We start from the raw sequence: 18,415 nt of genomic DNA, 5'->3' as shown, positions 1-18,415 counted from the left end.
ACCATGAGCAGCCTCCCCGCCGAGCGGGAGGGCGGCCCCGCCGAGCCCGGCCTGCCCGAGGAGGAGGTAGCGGCGCCGCGGCGCGGGGCACCGGGGGTGGGCCGGGGGGGGTGCCCCGGGCACGACCACCACCCCGCGGGGGGCCACCGCGGCTCCTTCCTGGGGCGGTGGGGGGACTCGGGCTGGGTTTGAGGGGCCGCCGGCGTGCTGCGCGGCGGTGCCCGTCCGCGGGCACGGGCACCCTGCCCTGAGCGCCTCCGGAGATGCTGCCGCCTTTCCCGCGGGCTCCTCACTCCTCTCTAAGTTGTGTGACCCCCGGGATGTGCAACCCGCTCTTAGCGCTGCAGAAGGCAATGTCCACGCCGCGTCCACGCCGCGGGGAAGAGACTGTTTTCTCTGTCGCGCCTCTGAAGTTCCTGGTTTCGCCTGTGACCTTGAAATGAGAATGTGGGCTTTGGGAGGGCAGGAGCAGCCAGATAGGATCTTCCCCCAGCCTCTTCCCAGGTGGTTTTTCACAGCTTCCCCTAGACTTTTTGGCAGGGTCGCTGGCTGATAAAACTTGCAGATAACTCTGCGATGCAGACGTTGCAAATCTGTTTGCATACTACTGGGTACCTTGATTCTTACTTTAGATATCTATCCAAATACAGTGCAGGCATGAAACTTCCCGAAGTTCAGGAATTAAGGTGTTGTTAAAGCTGGCTTTCTGGTCAGATGCTGAGCAAAACAGGAGGCAGATGCAGGCTGTTATGCTGGTGGGGAAGCAGGCTGCAAAGCTCTACAAAAGGCACAGCAATCTCCCCTGTACACGGATGATCATGACAAGAGGCAGTGATTTTTCTTGGCCCGGTAAAAAGTTCTGCGAGAGGAATTTGGGAGACTGCAACCTGCACTTGGCTCTTTTCTGCCCCATGTTGCTGGGTGTTTTTTTAGCAAAGTCCCATGGAGATGGGGTGTGTGGGGGGATTCAAATAGGCTCTGCTAGAAAGTTGAAGGGGGTGACCGAAACAGGGTAAGCCTCTTGCATCGGCAGCACTGGAAATGTGAAGCCAGGCTCACCAGCATCTGATTGATAGGATTATTTAGCTCTGTCGTTCCAATAAAGTTGAATTTTCCGGCTGAAGACCTGCGAGCATTAGGCAGCTTCCTGGGATACAGGCAAACTGGTGCTGCTCGACCCTTTCCTGTGATATGGATATCAGCGATTTTGGTGAGACTGTCGAGGCAGGAGGGCCTGTTTCCTTGGGCCCCAAAGCAGCTTGGGGGGTGCTGAAGGATGCAGAGAGCTTAAGGGGAGGGACGCAAAGAGGGGACAGTTCGCACYGGGGAGAGGGGCCTTGTATGTGTGTGGGGAAGAATACACCCTGGCCTTTCGTTACAAGGCATTGGACACCACAAGGACCCTCCCTGCCCTAATCTTGTGACACTAAGCATGGTTGCAGGTAAAGGAAACTGCTTTGTGATGCTGCCAGGCCTGTCTGGGCCAAAGAYGAAGATGAAGATGCTGAGGTCCACTCTGAAGGTGCTTTAGGAGAAAGGGGAGCCGCGTGTCTATGGCTTTGTCTTGCTCAGAGAGGGGTATGGGCAGCAGGTGCCTCCAGGGTGCCAAGAAAAAGGGGAATCGGCCCCAGGAGCATATCATATGCGGCTTGGAGAGGGAGGATGGATGGATGGGCTGTGCGATGCTGGGCTCCACCTCCATGCTGCAAGTGTGGCTTTAGGAGGGGGCTGGCTGCTGGCACTCACAAGCTGGGCTGCTTTCCCACCACAGCAGTCCTTCCCGCACCTGCCTCCTCCTGCATAAAGCCAGCAGGTACTTCACTGGCACAAGCTCATACTGGCCCCAGCTGGAAGTGCTGATGCTTGGGAGTGTTTGCATAAGGGCGCTCAGAGAGGGTTGCCTAGCTACTGGGTCATGCATACCTCTCCCCTTCCTGGGGGGGGGTCATGCCAGAGGGCTTTTCTTTAAGCTTTGTGCCCCCCCCCCCCCGATGCTGTGTTTTACCCCCAAAAGAGGGAGAAGCAGACCCTGTCTTGAAGCTGTAGAGCCCATCCTGGGAAGGTGGGAGGTCAGGGCATGTGTGTTCCCATGGCAGAGAAATCCACAGGCTTTCCGAGGGTTAAAGTGACGGTGCTGCGACATGTGACAGGCCCTGGTTTCAGTGTGGGTCTGGCCCAGAGCCTAGAACAGAACCTAAAACGACACTTGGATAAGTCCGACTAGTTCTCCTTTGTCTTCCTGGGGCTCCTGGGAGTCACTCTCGCTGCTCCTGGCAACGGGCAGGATGCATGGGGCATCTCCTTCCCTCTTGCTCCAGCCCCGCTCACCCGCAAGCCATGTAGCTGACGCTTGCCGGCATAGGTGAGCTGCGGGCTGGGGGGTCCCAGTGGAGGAGCCTGGCAGGGGTAGAGCTCTTGGAAAAGAAGTCGCATAGCTATGGCCGGGCAAGAACGGCATGTAAAAGAATACACAGAGGCCTTATTTGGTAGCGGAGCGGCTCCAGGGAACATGGCTTGCAGCCCTTGTCCCTATCCCTGTGCCAGCTCCTCCAGCATGGCTCCCAGCACAGTGGGGTTGGGCTGGTGGAAACGCTGCTGGCGTCGCTGACTGTATCATCCCAGGGGGTTGTGGGGGGCCCGGACACAGGCAGGGGGCAGCCAGGGTGGAAAGTGGGGAGAGAAGGGCTGGCACAAGCAGGGCCAGATGCCCTTGGGGACAATTCCTAGCAGGAACATTTCCAGCAAGTCGATAAGGTTTTCCTGTGCAGCCACTTCACCTCGTGGTGGAGGTATGTAGACTTCCCTTTATCTTGTCAGGAACTGCTTGTGGTTTGGGGTTGCTTCCCATGTACTCGTGCTTCCCTCCCTCCTTTAAGAAATGTCTGGTCTCAAGGATTTGGGAGGAGAGCTCCAAGCAATGACACAATTGTGCATGACCTCAGGCCCCAGCCCCTGCCCTGCAATCTGGCCTCTCTTTTGCAATCTCCCRTCTGCTCCCTTGGCTTCTTGCTTTCTTTTGCTCACTTCCTCGTTCCAGCTTTGCCTCTGGAGCAGCTCCCCCACATTGTCCTCAGCCCTCGCTTGACTTTGTTTTCCCAAATGCCACTCCTCTCCTTGCTTTCCCTGCCTGCCTCGACAGTCGTTTTGTCAGTGATCTTGAGATGCAGCTCCAAGTCGTGGACCTGGGGGTCTGAGCTGAGGGAAGGAAAGCCTGGGCCTCCTTGTCTGGAAAGGGTCCATCCTCGCTATCCTGCGTGGCCTGGTGCAGAGGATGAAGCCATTCCCTGTGCCTTCTGCATCCCTGGTGTCACAAGGACCAGTGTGCCACATGCAGGCCTAGGACATACACGGTGCCACTTGCAACGCAACTATCTTGGGCCTCATTGACTGAAGTCTTGTTTATGTCAGTGAGTTTTGTGGGCTTGTGACATGCTTACACAGAGCCCAGTAATCTAAACCAAACTGAGGGAACACTCCATTAATGGAGAGAGTATTTATGTAAGGGCTAATCCGCATGGGGCTGGAATGCACCCCGCCTCAGGGGAGCAGGGGCAGCGCCGGCCAGGGCTCCCCGCCTCTCCCACTCCTGCCCCGGCTCTGTATTTAGGGTGCCGTTTCTCTTTGCTGGGACGAGGGGGTAAAGTTCCACTTTCTGTATTTTACGGCTTTATCGCAGCCCTGAGCCAGTGCAGTTGGCTGGAATGGATTCATCTGTCTCCTCCTCCTCCTCTGGGCCTGGTTCTGCTGTCATGGCACTCCCCTCCCCTTGGCCCCCCATGCTGCGTGCACATCCTCCGCTGCTGAGATCCGGTCCTGCAGGGACACAGCCCTCCTGCCAGTGCTGTGCCTGCAGTGAGCGCTGAACAGCCTCTCTCGGAGAGGCTTTTCCCAGTGCTCGCTTAGACCCTCTGTCGTCTCAGTTTTCTCAACAGCTCTCTGCAAAGCAGCTGAGATCCCCAGGTAACTCCAGCTCTTGCTGCGCCAAAAGCAGATCCATGATTTAGGGAGTGCTTTGCACGACTGCCACTGCTGACATTTGTCCTGCAGCATCTGTCCCCACACAGCGGGCCCCTCTCTGTCAGTGTGGCTCCTAGCCTGCTCCCCGGGCCTGGCTTTGTGGCTGCTGCCAGAGGGTGCCATGCAGGGTGCTGTGCAGAATGTGTGCCCACAAATGCCTGGTGGCTAATTATGTCATTAGCATGCCTGAAGGAGGTTCGGTTGCTGCCAAGCAGAGTTGGACGGGAAGGCAGGCAGATCCCCCACTGCTTTCCAGGCCTGGGTAGGGATTATTAGGTCCCTCCAAAGGATTTAATGTTTGGGGACAGCAGTAGGAAGGGAGTGTTGCTACAGGGGAGAAAGCACTGCACAGTCTGGTTTGCTGAGGTGAATTCACTAAGCCAGGTTGAGAGCCTTTTGCTGTTTTTTCCCATTGTGTACAAGGTAGTGTGAAGGGGAAGGATACTGTGCCTTCTGCGCCAAATTGCATTCAGTGGGGATGCTTTGCACCCAGACCTGGGATCTGAGTTTTGTGTGCTGAGCAGGCCTGTGGGGGGGCAAAACAGGAGCAGGAGACAACACCCAGAAGCAAAGGGCTCGCACAGCGAGGTGGGCCCGAGCTTGACAAAGCCCAGATTTGGGGCCTTGCTGAACTGGCAGCAGCATCAGCAAGCCATGGGCTGAACCTGTAAATGAGTGGTTCCTCTTCAGCGGTGAGCAGTCAACCAGCTAATCCACTGGTAGAAAATTAAAGCAAGCCCTGCTGAAATGTGGTTGATCTGAAGCTTTGGCCTAAGTAGGTAATTAAATACCTTGTGAATGAATCACTTCTGCCTCTCCCGTCTATTGCCTTTCCTGTTAAAGTTTACTCGAGCTGGTTTGCACAGGGGCAGGGGAGCATGACTGTGTTGGTCTTCTCATGGGATGCCTGGCACCCTTTGAGGTGCCGCAGCCTGAACTGAGCCTGAGATGGGCAAAAGCTTTTCTTGTGGTCACATACCTTCAGAGAACTGGCTGGAGGCGAGTACTGGTGTGCAACGGAGGAGGGCTGCGTGGAGATGTGGGGCAGTTGGTGCTCTGCTATGAAAGCACCTCTGGGCCTCTCTTCTCCCCGCTGGCACAGTCCTTGATCTGTGGTCTGCAGATCAACGCTTCTGGCTCTGCAAAAAGTGATCAGCAAATGCAGAACTGTTACCCCATACCACAGATGGCTGTTCAGGGCCCCACACCTTGCCTGACTGTTGCCCCTGCTTTATTATCTGCTGTGGCCAAGGAGAGTTTGGCTCTATCATCGTGGTACCTGCACTTCATGTAGTTGATTCTGTGATTAGATTTCCCCCCCAGCCACCTCTTTGCCAGACTGAGCCTGTCCAGATCCCCCCGTCTCCTTACAGGCCCTGTGTCCCCAACCCTGACCATCCCAGCAGCCCCCACTGATTTCTCTTCAGTGTCCCCACACCCTCCTTAAACTGCGCCCCAGACCAGACATGGTATTTCAGGAAAAGTAGAAAATGGTGGTGAGACATACAGGAGTGGACATGAGATGGACAGGCAGAGCAGAAGGACTGTGAGGAGACAGATGTGCCAGAGATGGAGACGAGATGGAGACAGCTCCCTAGAGAGAGGAGCAGAGGAGCCATGCAGACTGGTGAGGATCCTTTAGAGAACAGCAGAGGCTAGGAAAAAACTTTGTGCAGGAACAATAAAAGATAGGAGGGGAAAAAACAGGAGCAAGGTGGAGGCCCTGATAAATTTGGGAGTCATGTAGTGCAGTGGCAGGAGCAGAACGGTCCAGAGAGGAACACAGAAAGGAGATTGGTGTGTTCCTCACACTTTCAGACAGCTATCATCCCTGCTGAAAGAAATCAAGGGGATGTTCCTTGGGGAGATACTAGAGCCATATGCAGTGGCTTCCCAAAGAGTGAGCTAGAGCTGAACAAATGACAACATTTCTGACCTGGAAGAAACTTTCTGTTTGCCCCAGATGGTAACAAGAAGTAGAAATGGTGAAATGTTCCACCAAGAAGAAATCCTGAAAAATGTTTCTGCAGCAATATTGAAATAAAATATTTCAGTTTTCCTAAACTAGGAGTGTTTGGGCTCTTGGAGCCCCACTGCCACACTTGAGAGAATTTCTCTGATCCTTTTTTGGGAGCTGTAATTCTGGCCCTGTCCCATCTGGACAGGTGATTCCCAAGACACATTTGGAGAAGCATGTGTCTTGCCTGACACACCTCAGAGAGGGAAGCTGTTTCATTTTTCCCAGCAGAAAATGATGTTTGGGGAGGCAGGGAGGGAAGAAAGTCAATGTGATTTTTCCAGTAGGAAATTTGTTGTTATCCCAGCAAATAACTCCAAACAGAAAATTCCTGACCTTTTCCAAAGCCAGCATGGTGGCAGGCTTGGTTTTAGTGGGGATTAGAGACTGTAAATGAAAACACTGCAGAGCTTTTATATAAACAAACAGGAGTATCTGTTTGCAGTCCAGTCCCGGACCCTTGTCACAGCAGAGATACAGCTAATAGCAGTTGTAGGACGTCTAGGCCGTGAGCACGGGTGGCTCTGGCAAGGCATTGGAGAGCTGCTCTGTCAGCAGGACCTTGGCCAAAGGTTAGTCTCATGAGGGGAAAACCAGATGAAGGGTGGGGGATCTCCATCCTTGGCAGCTTTCAAGAACCAACTAGATTAAGCTGTGTCTGCCCTGATCTGGTGGATGGTAGGCCTGCTCTGAGCGGGAGGTTGCATGGGAGACCTCAGTGGTGCCTTCCCACCTGTGCATCTGTGATTTGGTGGTACGGTCTTGGAAATGATGGTTTCACTGAGCAAAGAGGATTTGCAGTCTTGGTTTAAAATGCTTTGTCCTTGCACAAGTGTGCCAGCCAAACTGGGGCCATAATGTGGGGATGTGCCCTGTCACTACATGTATGCTGGACATCAGACTGGCAGAGCTTCTGGGCTCTGAATTTAACCCAATGCCCCCAGGGCCCTGAGAAATTGGTGGCCAGAGGAGAATATTTGTGTTTCTGGTTCCAATTAAACCTATCTAGGCATTTGGGGGTTAGGCCTTTCAGCCATTTGCCATGTTTCAAAACTCCCACATTGCCTCCTATTGTATTTTCCAAGCTTTCCAAAAGTGAGACTGAACAAAACAATWAAGTATGTCAACTATTCACTAAGGCCTGTGAGTGCTACTCATTTTTAGCCAGTGGCAGAGGCAAGAGAGTTAGTGTTTGTGAGGGGGCAGTGTGACCTGCATGCTGCCAGCACAGTCAGGGGCCTATGGTATATGACCTACCATCTGAGCTGGTTTAGCCTGGCCAAGAAGAGGCTAAAGGGAARCTTAATTGCGGCCTAAAGCTACTTGAAGGACCGAGGTAATGGAGCCAAACTCTCCTTGGTCATGGCAGATGATTAACAGAGCAATGGCCTCAGGTGGCAGCTTGCAGGGTTCAGGTTTGGGAGAAGGGGATCTCCTTCCCAGGACAGCAAGGGGATAGGTTACTGGGTGGTGGGGCATCTGCAGCCCTGGAGGCTTCAAGACACACTTCGACAAACTCCTGGCTGCTCTGCTCTCATGTTGGTGACAGTCCGGCTGCGAGCAGGAGATTGGACCAGAGACCTGCCAAGGCCCCTTTCCCCATGCACTCCTGTGGCTGAAACTCTGTGTTTGTTTTTCTTACTGGTGAGCATGGAGATAGAGACAGGGGATAAGCCCTGGCTTGGCTTGGCTCTCTATCCCAGTCCTGGCTTTCTCCTTCCCAGCTTCTCCTTCCCAGCTTGGCTGACCCACTGGTTCCACCGATAAGTGGGGAATCACAGAATCACATAATGGTTGAGGTTGGAAGGGACCTCTGGAGATCGTCTAAGTCCAACCCCCCTGCTCAAGCATGGTCACCTAGAGAACGTTGCACAGGACCACGTCCAGGCAGGTTTTGAATATCTCCAGAGAAGGAGACTCCACAACTTCTCTGGGCAATCYGTTCCAGTGCTCCATTGCCCTCACAGGAAAGAAGTTTTTCCTCATATTCAGATGGAACTTCCTGTGGTTCAGTTTGTGCCTGTTGCTTCTTGTCCTGTCTCTGGGCACCGCTGAAAATAGTCTGGCCCCATCCTCTTGACACCCCTCGTTTAGATATTTGTATACATTGATAAGATTCCCTCTCAGTCTTCTCTTCTCCAGGTTAAACAGGCCCAGCTCTCTCATCCTTTCTTCATAGGAGAGATGCTCCAGTCCCCTAATTCTCTTCATAGCCCTCCACTGGACTCTCTCCAGTAGTGCCACGTCTCTCTTGTACTGGGGAGCCCAGAACCGGACACAGTACTCCAGATGTGGCCTCACCAGGGCTGAGGAGAGGGGAATGATCACCTCCCTCGACCTGCTGGCAACACTCTTCTTGATGCACCCCAGGATTCTTCTTGGCCACAAGGGCACATTGCTGGCTCATGCTTCACTTGGTGTCCCCCCAGCACTCCCAGGTCCTTCTCCGCAGAGCTGCTTTCCAGCAGGTCAACCCCCAACCTGTACTGGTGCATGGGGTTATTCCTCCCCAGGTGCAGGACCCTGCACTTGCCTTTGTTGAACTTCATGAGGTTCCTCTCTGCCCAGCTCTCCAGCCTGTCCAGCACAGCCTTCTGGGGTATCAGTCACTCCTCCCAGTTCTGTATCATCAGCAAACTTGCTGAGGGTACACTCTGTCCCTTCATCCAGGTCATYGATGAAGAAGTTGAACAAGACTGGACCCAGTACTGACCCCTGGGGGACACCGCTAGCTACAGGCCTCCAACTAGACTCTGCACCACTGAGCACAACCCTCTGAGCTCTGCCATTCAGCCAGTTCTCAATCCACCTCACTGTCCGCTCATCTAACCCACACTTCCTGAGCTTGTCTATGAGGATGTTATGGGAGACAGTGTTGAAAGCCTTGCTGGAGTCAAGGGAAACAACATCCACTGCTCTCCCCTCATCTACCCAGCCAGTCTTTCCATCATAGAAGGCTATCAGATTGGTTAAGCATGATTTCCCCTTCGTGAATGCACGCTGATTCCTCCTGATCACCTTCTTTTCCTCCACATGCTTGGAGATGGCCTTCAGGATGAGCTGCTCCATCACCTTTCCGGGGATGGAGGTGAGGCTGACTGGCCTGTAGTTTCCCGGGTCCTCCTTCTTGCCCTTTTTGAAGACTGGAGTGACACTGGCTTTCTTCCAGTGTGTTTTGAGCATTATGAATGCCAGCAAAGCATGCATTGCCACTTCCCTGGGGTACCCCTCGGTGCCCACACGTTCACACGTCACTTAGGACAGCAATTCAATGCCTGCACGTGTCAGGACGGGCTCTGCAAGCCACACAGTTTTAACAGAAACAAAGAGACAGATGTATTTGAGAATTGGAGTCTGTTCTTCTGTCCTTCTCAGGCTGCTGCTTAAACTTCTCAAGCTTCTCAAGCTGCTGGCTTTCTCCTCCATTTCCAGTAGGAACTGGGTCGTTGTGCCCTGGGAACAAAGGGCTGCCACCAAGGTGAGAGCAAAGGTCCAGCTAGCTCAGCCTGGTCTCCCAGGCTGACCACAAGCAGATGCRTAAGAAATATAACTTGCATAGGGTAGCCCTTTCCCCTTGCTTCTTGATGGGCACTGAGTTCTTGTGCTATTTTGCAGCCACTGATAGATTTGTTCTATTAATTTGTCTGATCTGTTTGGAAACTGTTTATACCTTTCATCTCTGTAGTCTCCTGTGGCTGGGATTGTGCTGGGGCTCTTTGTCTTGCTTTTTACGACCTGTGGCTGAACTGTTTCGTACGCTGCCTGATTGTTCTTGTAGCATGACGAGCCACGCACAGGGCAGCGCTTCTGGCCCCGGGGGTGCCAGAGTTGAATGTGGGGGGAGGCTGCGTCGGCCTTTGGGGGGACTGCACTTCCCTGTGCTTCGGCTTCAGTCGGGCATGGGTTATCGAGCTGGGCACCCTTGAGCTCACAGCATGGCCAGTCTTTGGATTGCAACCTGTCTCTGATTGCAGCTGCAGGCCAAATTTGTCTAGCTTTGCAGCCCACAATTTAGGCAGGATGTTGAAAAACTGGAGAGAGCTGAGAGGACAGCCCTAAGAGCTGCCAGGAGACTGCAATACCTGCCTCACTGTGAGAGCAGAGTCACTCAACTCTCTTAGCTTGGCAAAGCGGAAGTTTTGGGATGGTTTCACCAAAAGCTGCAACTACCTGCAGGGGAACAGGACTGTGTTCATGGAGGACGTTCGTTAGCTAACGTCCTGGAGGGTGATCTAAACCATCAGGGTCACCCTGTGCTAGTCCAACAATTCACGGAGCAGGGCTGTGGAGAGCTGCCTGTTGCTTGGCTCTTGCCCAGGAGATCTCAGTTACTTAAACATCTCTTTATCAGTAGTCTGCCCTCCAGCTTCTCTGTCACCAGGCAGGGCAGTTAACGATATTGCAGATCCCTGCGCTGGATGATACAACTTTTTCCAGCCCTGTGTTTTTCCCTGGAAATCAGTAAGTGCCTGGTTAAGAAACCCAAATGATCATATGTACTCCTTGGTTTCTGATTCCTCTATGAGCGCTCCTCTGAGCGCTGGGCAGGCAATTTTCAGGCGCTTCTTTGATTAGGCTTTTTTTTCAAAAAAAGAATTTGGTCCTGGGATCGTTTCTGGTAGAGGAGGGACACTGAGGCCTCTGGGATTTCTCCACATGTGAAACCATCAAGCAGCTACTTGCAGAGTGAGACTCCTATTCCATTTAAGGGCAGAAAAATATTTCTTTGTAAAATCTTTTCCTTGGCAAAAGGATGTCTGTGTAGCCTGCTGGGAATTATTTCTGAGGACGCTCCATTTCTGCGCTGCTTCTACCTCACTTTAACACGTCCCAGATCCTCCCACCTGTTTGTTATCAAACCTGGAGGACCATTCCAACCGAAAAGATGATGTTTGCATAGGACCTGCTCAAATAGCTATTTTTATCTGTGGTTTTATCTGTGCGGGGCAATACAGTAGCATCTGAAAGGCATAAGAAAGATTTTTTCTGTTGTCAGGTCTGAGGCTCCAGGATTGGAATAACATTTTCCTGACAGCAAAATGGTTTGAGCCATGATTGTAACACTGTGGGAATTTTGTTCTTCTCTTAATGCACAGGAGGGCACCTCCTAGCTTGTTTAACTAGTTGAATCAAAACAGAGGTATGCAAGGCATAAAGTCACGGTTTGCTCTGGATCCAGGCTGGTTCCTCCACAGCGCCACACCAGCCCGGCCATGCCAGATGGCAGCTCCCGCGCTGGGTGCGCGAGCCCGAGCCATCTCTTGCAGGGCACAGATGGGGAGTGCTGATTAGTTTGTGCCGCTGAGGAGACTGTCTCTTCCCTCCTGCCCTAAAGGCTCCTGCTACCTCAAAACATTCAGACCTTTCGGGGCTAGAAACCAGATAAAGGATTCTTTAAAGATCCCTCTTTAATCCACACTTTTCTCTGTCTCCCATTCTCAGCTAACGCAGCAATATAATTTTACAGTTTAAAACTTGGCTGACCTGTGTTTGAACTTTCAAAGAAAACAAGTCATTACTGAAGAGAAGCCGTTTCTTTGTGAGGCCTAATTTCAGAGGATTTTTCAGAACTTTTATCTCTCGTATCTGCTACACAGTTATGGGACTAAATTATCTGGTAAGTCAGGCTTGTATGGGTTTGAATTTCAGGAATGCAGTAAATTTGTGTCAGATTCTTCCTCAGAGCCATCTCTGAGGCCTGTTATTTTACACACCTCCCTGGGGAACAGAAAGACAAAAATCCAGCAAACCTGGGAGAATATGCAGGAAAAAATTGAAGGCTGGATTGACGAAATCAAAGAGACCGTAAACTGCAAGTGGGAGTTTTCTGGGGAGCTTTGKTACTTTTTAAACGTGACTCTGCACCCCTCTGTGTGTACAGCCTCATCCTGCTATCCCTGCTCTGGAGAAGCAAAACGGCTAGCTGTAGCACAAGCCCTGCAGCAGCATGAATAAGGGGGAAAAAAACTGATCCTGGCATTTTAGCTCCCCGCTGTTTGTTTAACTAGCAGTAGCACTGAATGATGAAGTGTGGGATAGGGGAGCAGGAGTAAATGGGAGACGTGACTTTTTGACACTGTGAATTTGTCAGTGTGTTTTCACTTTGGGGAGTAACTTTGCCAAGGGAGTTATTTATCAGCAATCTCCAGCTTCAGGAGTCTCGGGATTATGTGCTGATCTCAATTCCCTTTAAAGAGCATGTTCCACTTGATCAGTCTCTCTGGTTCAAGGACTCTTGGACAGCTGACATTCTTCTTTTAAAGCTTTTGGGGTAAGAAGGCTTATATGCTTTCTTATAGTGACCTTTTGATGGTGTTTTTCAAAAGCTCTGATGCTTGCTAGCAGTGAGGGGCTTTAGCCTTTTCCATCGGCACCTGTTTCATGAAGTTGGGGCCCTCTTCAGGAGGAAAACCCAGATGGAAAGGTGGCTGTGTCACCTTGGTAGCAGCAGGTCTCCAGTCACAGCCAGCCCAGCGAGTACCACAGCCACAACCCCGCAGATACCTGCCTCGCGTGCAATGAGCAGTCTAGCACCGTGGCACTTCCCCTTGGCCTTTGCAGAGCAGGAGATGATGTGGGTGTTGGGTGCACAGCGCAAGTGGGGTCAAGGAGCTTATGCCAATCCTATTGCAGGCAACAAATTCCTGGAGAGTGGCTCTGCACTGGGATGGAACGTGCCGGCTCCCAGAATGGCAGGTTTGCAAATGCAGGGCAGGCCACGAAATTGTGGCGTTGGATCCTCGTGCTGGGAACTTCTTGTGTTACCGTGGGGCCTGTGCTGCTGGGAGCAGGGTTCTGCTGGCCTCCAGATTTAAAAGCCCTGAGTCTCTGGCCCTGCTGGTCAGAGAGGTTGAAACCAGAGGCTGAAACTCCAGTTCCTGGGTATCTTTGTTTTCTGCGCTCCTGCTCTGCTCTGGGGCAGGGACAATGAACACACACTGGGGAAGAAGAGGGACCCGTGGCTTACCTTGAAGGCTTTGTTTTGATCTGGCTGCTCCTTCTGAAGCTCCTTCCCTTTTGTGGGCAGCTCGTAGGATTTCTAAGCCAGTTGCGTGATTTTAGCTGGGTAAGCTGACTTGTAATTTGAGGCCAACAGTGGCAACAGTGCCATGTTTCCTAGTTTCCGATTAGCTGGCACGCTGACTTTGTTTAAAGTGCAGCACATTAAACTGTGAGTATTAAAGCAAAGCCATTTGCCGGTTATAGTTATGCTGGGTAGGATTAGCCACAAGGACTAATGTTCCCCAAAGGGCTCGTTCCATCCCCTTCTGACTCCCAGGCACTGACTTGCTTGCGGCTTGAGAGGAAATTTAATTGGTACCCACAAATGCAAACAGGGGTGTAAATTCAACTGATAAATATTTGCTTAACATAAAACGTGAATTTAAGCCCTTCTCAAACTCGGCATCTCAACCTGTCACCTTGGGGTGGGACTCTTAAGTGGCACCTGTTGCATTACTTTATGCTAATAGAAAGCTGGTGTCCATGGGTTGGATGCTTTGYGTGCTGGTTAGTCACTTTGTTTTTCTTGATTCCTGGAGTAAGGGAACATCTTRTTGCATTTTATTAAAGCCATTAATCTTCTGCTCAGATACACCATGTGGTTATATGTAAAGGAAAAACTAACAAATATATGAGCTTTAACAAAGATAAAAGTTTGGATTAATCTCCGAGTTGACTCCTAACCCACCAGGTCTGCTTTGGAGCTGTTCCTAAACAACGTTCACTGATTAGCTGCGGGATTTGCCTCCTGGCCCCACGAAGCTGCTGCTTGTATGAGACCAGGAGCTGAAGCACCCGGTGGGGCTGGCTCTTGCCACCTCTCTCCAGGGAACGGGAACCTTCTCCTCTCTGGCATAAAGCCACTGTAATCAGGCTGTCCTCTGCATGCGAGGGTCTGGCCTGGGCCTGCACTATTCCCCTCCAAGGGGCTCCCTGCTGCTGTGCCTCTCCCACACTGTTGTTGGTTGTTTGAGCCATGCAGGGAGCTGTGAAGCCTGGAGAGCTGGTTGGACAGAGTGTGACAAGGAGCAGGTTTTGTCTCCAGGGCTAATGTCTTGTTTCTGGAGACCTGGGTTAAATTATAAATGCCAGAGCCAGCTTACTCATTACAAAACTGGAACATGGGCTAAGTGCTGCAGAGTCCAGTCTGCAACACGCTGGTAATTACCCCAACAGCGGAGTGTCAGGGGTCAGTAACTCTCATTCCAAATTGCCCAGAAGATCCAGGTCTACTATTAACCAGAGCTTTAATAGATTACATGCTGCAAGATGAAACTGGCTTAATCTCAAAGGGAGGTTAAGCCACTGCCATGGCTTCCCGTTAGCTCCCGAAATTCCTCGCTGGCAGCGGAGCCTGGGGAGGGTCAGGGAGGGTCAAGGACCTCCATCCCACGTCCTCAGCTTTGTTTCCAAGGCACCAAATAGAAAGAAGTCCTGGCATGCCAGCCCGAAGAACAGATATCCCCAAGCCAAAGAGTGCATGGGACAAGATGCCTCACATGGCAGAGCCAGCTGAGAAGCAGTGTCAGTGCCTGAATCATTTTTCTGCAGAGGATGCTGCTGTTTTTTCTGGCCTTTTTTCTGACAATGGCTAGAACTGGGCTGCACTGCTCACAACAGCTTCGGTCATCCTACCCCCACGTACTCTGGCCAGGCCATAAGCTGACCCCGGCCTGCTCTTGAAGGAAGCCTGCTTGACTCAAGTTGGTGGCAAAACTCCCGCTTGCTTTTTGTGGGGCAGGTTTTTCACCTATGCTCCCTGCTCAGAGAGCATCTCCCTGCTCCATCCATCCACTGCCTGAAAAACGCAGGGTTGCTCCTCAGCCTGCTCCTGAAGCAGTGGCGGTTTTTGCGTGTCATAGCTAAAGATAGCTCTGAGCTGCCAGCCCTGTTTCCCAACATCCCCTTCCTTTTCTCACCTCCCGAAGTCTGTGTGCCATCTAGTGCCTCTGGCACAGAGAGGTACGTGGAGCATCAGGGAATCTAGATACAAGTGGGGCCTTTCAGTAGATCAGGGCACAAGCAACAGGTTAGCTGTGTGTGTTGCCACTGCAAGCCTCCCTGTGCTAGGACAGTAGCTGCACATACAAATGGGAAGAGGAATATCCCTGTTATGCCTGTGTTTGCAAATATCCCTGCTGCCCTGGAAGACTTGCACAAACACATATTTTGCAGATGCAGATGAGCCACTAAGCTGACCAAGGGATGTCAAGTGATTGAGCTAGAAACTCTCTCTCCCTCCACATGTATTAAGATTTCAAGTTGTTTTTCTTTTAATAAGCGCGTACTGGAGGTAGATTGTTGGGGTCCCTCATTTAATTTCTTTTAAGATACTTGTTTCTGCTGAATTGATGTATTTCTCTTGCGCCATTTCACTCTTTGCTACTGCTTTTGAATTGCTGTCTGTTTGTAACCTGGTTCCCTCTGCTTGCAGACCTCCATGGCATCTTCTTTTTTTCTGCCAAAGTGATTTCTTCTCTCACCATCAGTGTCCTTCCACTCTTTCCTTTCCTCTTAGAGTTGCCAGGCAAGCTTGGAATCATGTGTGCTCTGGGGAAGAGGCTGGACTAGAAACCTCCAAAGGTCTCTTTTAAGCAATATTTCTCTGCTTCTAGGATTTCTCTAGTTCTCTGCTCAGGGACTGCGGCAGCAGGGAAAGACTCCCCTGCCTGTTTTTTTTTTTTTTTTTTGAAGACTATTTTCACCTTCTGACCAAGGAGCAACCAGGGCTGAACCTACGCAGGTCTTGGAGAACAAGCAGCATGAGGTGCTGAGCCAAAAATAAGAAAAAATGATGTTGTCCCAACCCACAAAGCGGTTGGATGCCCACAGGCTGACCCTACTCTCCTTGTTGCTATTGCTGAAGGAGTGTGGGATTACCGAGGGCAGCGTGCCTTCAAAGGAACTTGACTATGTCAGATGGAGGGGGGCACACGAGATAAAAAACAAACCCACCTTTTGAGGTCTGAATTGCTCCGCAGTCTGATCTTCTTTATTTCACAATCGCCTTGGTCGGCATTTTTACGACGATCAGAGAGATTTCACATTCTTTAGTCAAGGTTCTCACTCGCTGAAGCATCACTGTTGAAAATAAGCTATCATCAGTGGGTAACATAGCAGAAACTGTAATGCAGCAGTCAGCTCAGCCCTCCAATTACAGATGAAAGGGTGCTGTCAGTACCAACAGGACCTATCAGCATTCACTGGGCATCACTAATCAGCTTGGATGTCTTTGGTAGCAGGAGGAGGGAATCAGGCAGGAGACAAAAACCTGCCAAGATCCTTGTTCAGTTAAAAACTAAATGCTGTGTCAGAAGGGACCACTGGGAGAAAATGGCAGGAGGAGCTGCTGGGGATCACAGCAATYGAATCCGGTCCTGTGCCCCAAGGCAAGATCAGGATGAGCTCTGGCAGCTTCTGACGTTGTTAAATATGTTGAGTGCTGGATTCTGTCAGGCCCCTTTGGAACTGTGGCAGCAGAGCTTTTCACCCACAGGAGGCAGAGTAGGTGCTGAGGCATCCAGGAAGGGCCCAGTCAACCGGTAATTCCCTGCTCCTCTTTTTATTGCTTACAGAAAGTAGCTATTTGTAGGGGAAAAAAAGACAGTCAGTGTTTTTCCGGTTGTGTTTGAAGGGAAATACCTTTCTTCTAGGAAAGGATAAACTTGTSTTGTTTACACTGAATTCCAGTAGAGGGAGCTTATATAGAGCAAAACCTATATTCTGGCAGGAGGAAATATATACAGTCTATACATTTAGCAGCAATTTCCAGCCAATAAACATGCCAATTGAAAACAGAAAAATTGAAAATATTGAAAATAGAGCAGCCTCTGGGATGTTGATAGGAATTAATCATCCTCTGTTACAAACAGGAGTGGTTAGACCTTCACRCAGTGAAACCTTGCCCTGGTGATTTAAAAAGGAGCACTATACTTTCAGGATGGACCAAATACATGGACATTACCCTTGGCTGGAGCCATGAAGCAGCATGGCTCCCTTCAGCAGGAACTGGGCACAACTGGAGCTGCTGCAGGAGGAGTCCTACTATCTTGATGTCTTTCCCACCCAAGACTACTGCGTTCTGTGGACAGCCCTCATGTTTTCCCATGGTGATATTGTTCTCCTCTGTGGCCCAGGCAATAAAGGTGGGACTTGCCTGGGGGATTTGCTAAGCCAGCTCTTTGGTTTCCTGGGCAAGTAGTGGGGAGAAACAAGTACCTAGAGAGAGCAAGTACTTACAGTTCTGTTTTATGAGTGCTGCATGGTATTTTATGAGAGCCTAAGGAGTGCAACGTTTCATCTGTCTCTGCATTTATTGGGGTGAAGGCTTGCTGAAGGGAGCAGTGGGATTTCTAGTATTGTTTTCAGTTTAGTGGGGGGAATGAGAGACGCTGCTAACCTTTTTGCCACCGTCATCTCTGTTGTCACTGCACTGGAGAGACACAAGCTGAATGGAGGGAGGGACAGGGAAGCAGAGCTGACTGGTCTGCGCACACACTTCTTGGGCTTGCCATCTCCTGGAGGATTATCCCCGGCATGGGCATGAGAGATTCTTCTGGAGCTCTGCTGCATGATTTTCTCCCCAGCTCCTGCCAGAAGAAACTTGCATAGCAGGGCCAGGCGTAGTTTGAGTCCATCTGGCAGGAGTTCCCAGGCAATTAGAGCCTGGCACGCTGCAAGCAAAAGCTTCACAGCCCTGCTGGGACCATCACACAGGCCTCGGCTGTACAAGGCTGCATGCCCTGCTGTGGTCTGCTGCAAGCGGCTGAACCGCAGCACCTTCTCAAGGGGGCTAGTGTCGCTTCTTCTGACGATTAGCTCTGCACCACTGCTGCCACGGCTCTGCTGGTCAGCCCCTCCTGGTTGACATGAGCTGTTATGGTGTATGGAGCTCTGCGTGGCACTTGTGGGGTAATATCTGGTGATGTACCTTTGGCAGCCACTACCTGGTGGATTTTCCCCTCTGTTGTCTTCCCTGCATTCAAGAAATCGCTGTGCCTCCTTCAGGAGATGGTGGAATATCTAACGGATCGGGCCTGACAGTGGATGCTGCCTCACTGCGTGGCTCACCTGCTCTCTCCCCAGTCTTAACTCAGAAACCTTTCTGGGTGCTCCCAGCAGCTTTGCTGTGTGGTTATAACTTCTCTCTCGGCAGTTGCGTGGCATTTGAGGTGTTACTCAAGAACTCACTTGAGTGGTTTTGTGGAGGATGAAGGTATGGGTACTTTTTAACTGGAGGGTTGACAATCATTTACCCAGATTATACTCAAAAGAGTTTTGAGCATTTACAGGAAGTCTTTCAGTGCCAGCTCCCTCTAAACCAAATTAGCTGCTTAGTCTATAGTGCCATCCCTCTTCACAAGAGGTCAAATTTTATCA

General features: G+C 51.2%; 1 protein-coding gene across 1 annotated transcript in view; it reads left to right on the top strand.

Annotated features, from left to right (window-relative positions):
- Window positions 1–3: 3 nt before the first annotated feature.
- The window catches only part of RBPMS (RNA binding protein, mRNA processing factor), a 46,394-nt gene continuing 27,982 nt past the window's right edge, over window positions 4–18,415 (top strand). The window contains exon 1 of the mRNA XM_026091636.1: window positions 4–66. Coding sequence (XP_025947421.1) covers window positions 4–66 — 63 coding nt within the window. The remainder of the gene's footprint in view (window positions 67–18,415) is intronic.

Source organism: Apteryx rowi, unplaced genomic scaffold (assembly GCF_003343035.1).
Source record: "Apteryx rowi isolate R43461 unplaced genomic scaffold, aptRow1 scaffold_911, whole genome shotgun sequence".
NCBI classification, from domain to species: domain Eukaryota; kingdom Metazoa; phylum Chordata; class Aves; order Apterygiformes; family Apterygidae; genus Apteryx; species Apteryx rowi.
The sequence above is the reverse complement of the archived record's forward strand: the minus strand, read 5'-3'. Positions and strand labels throughout refer to the sequence as shown.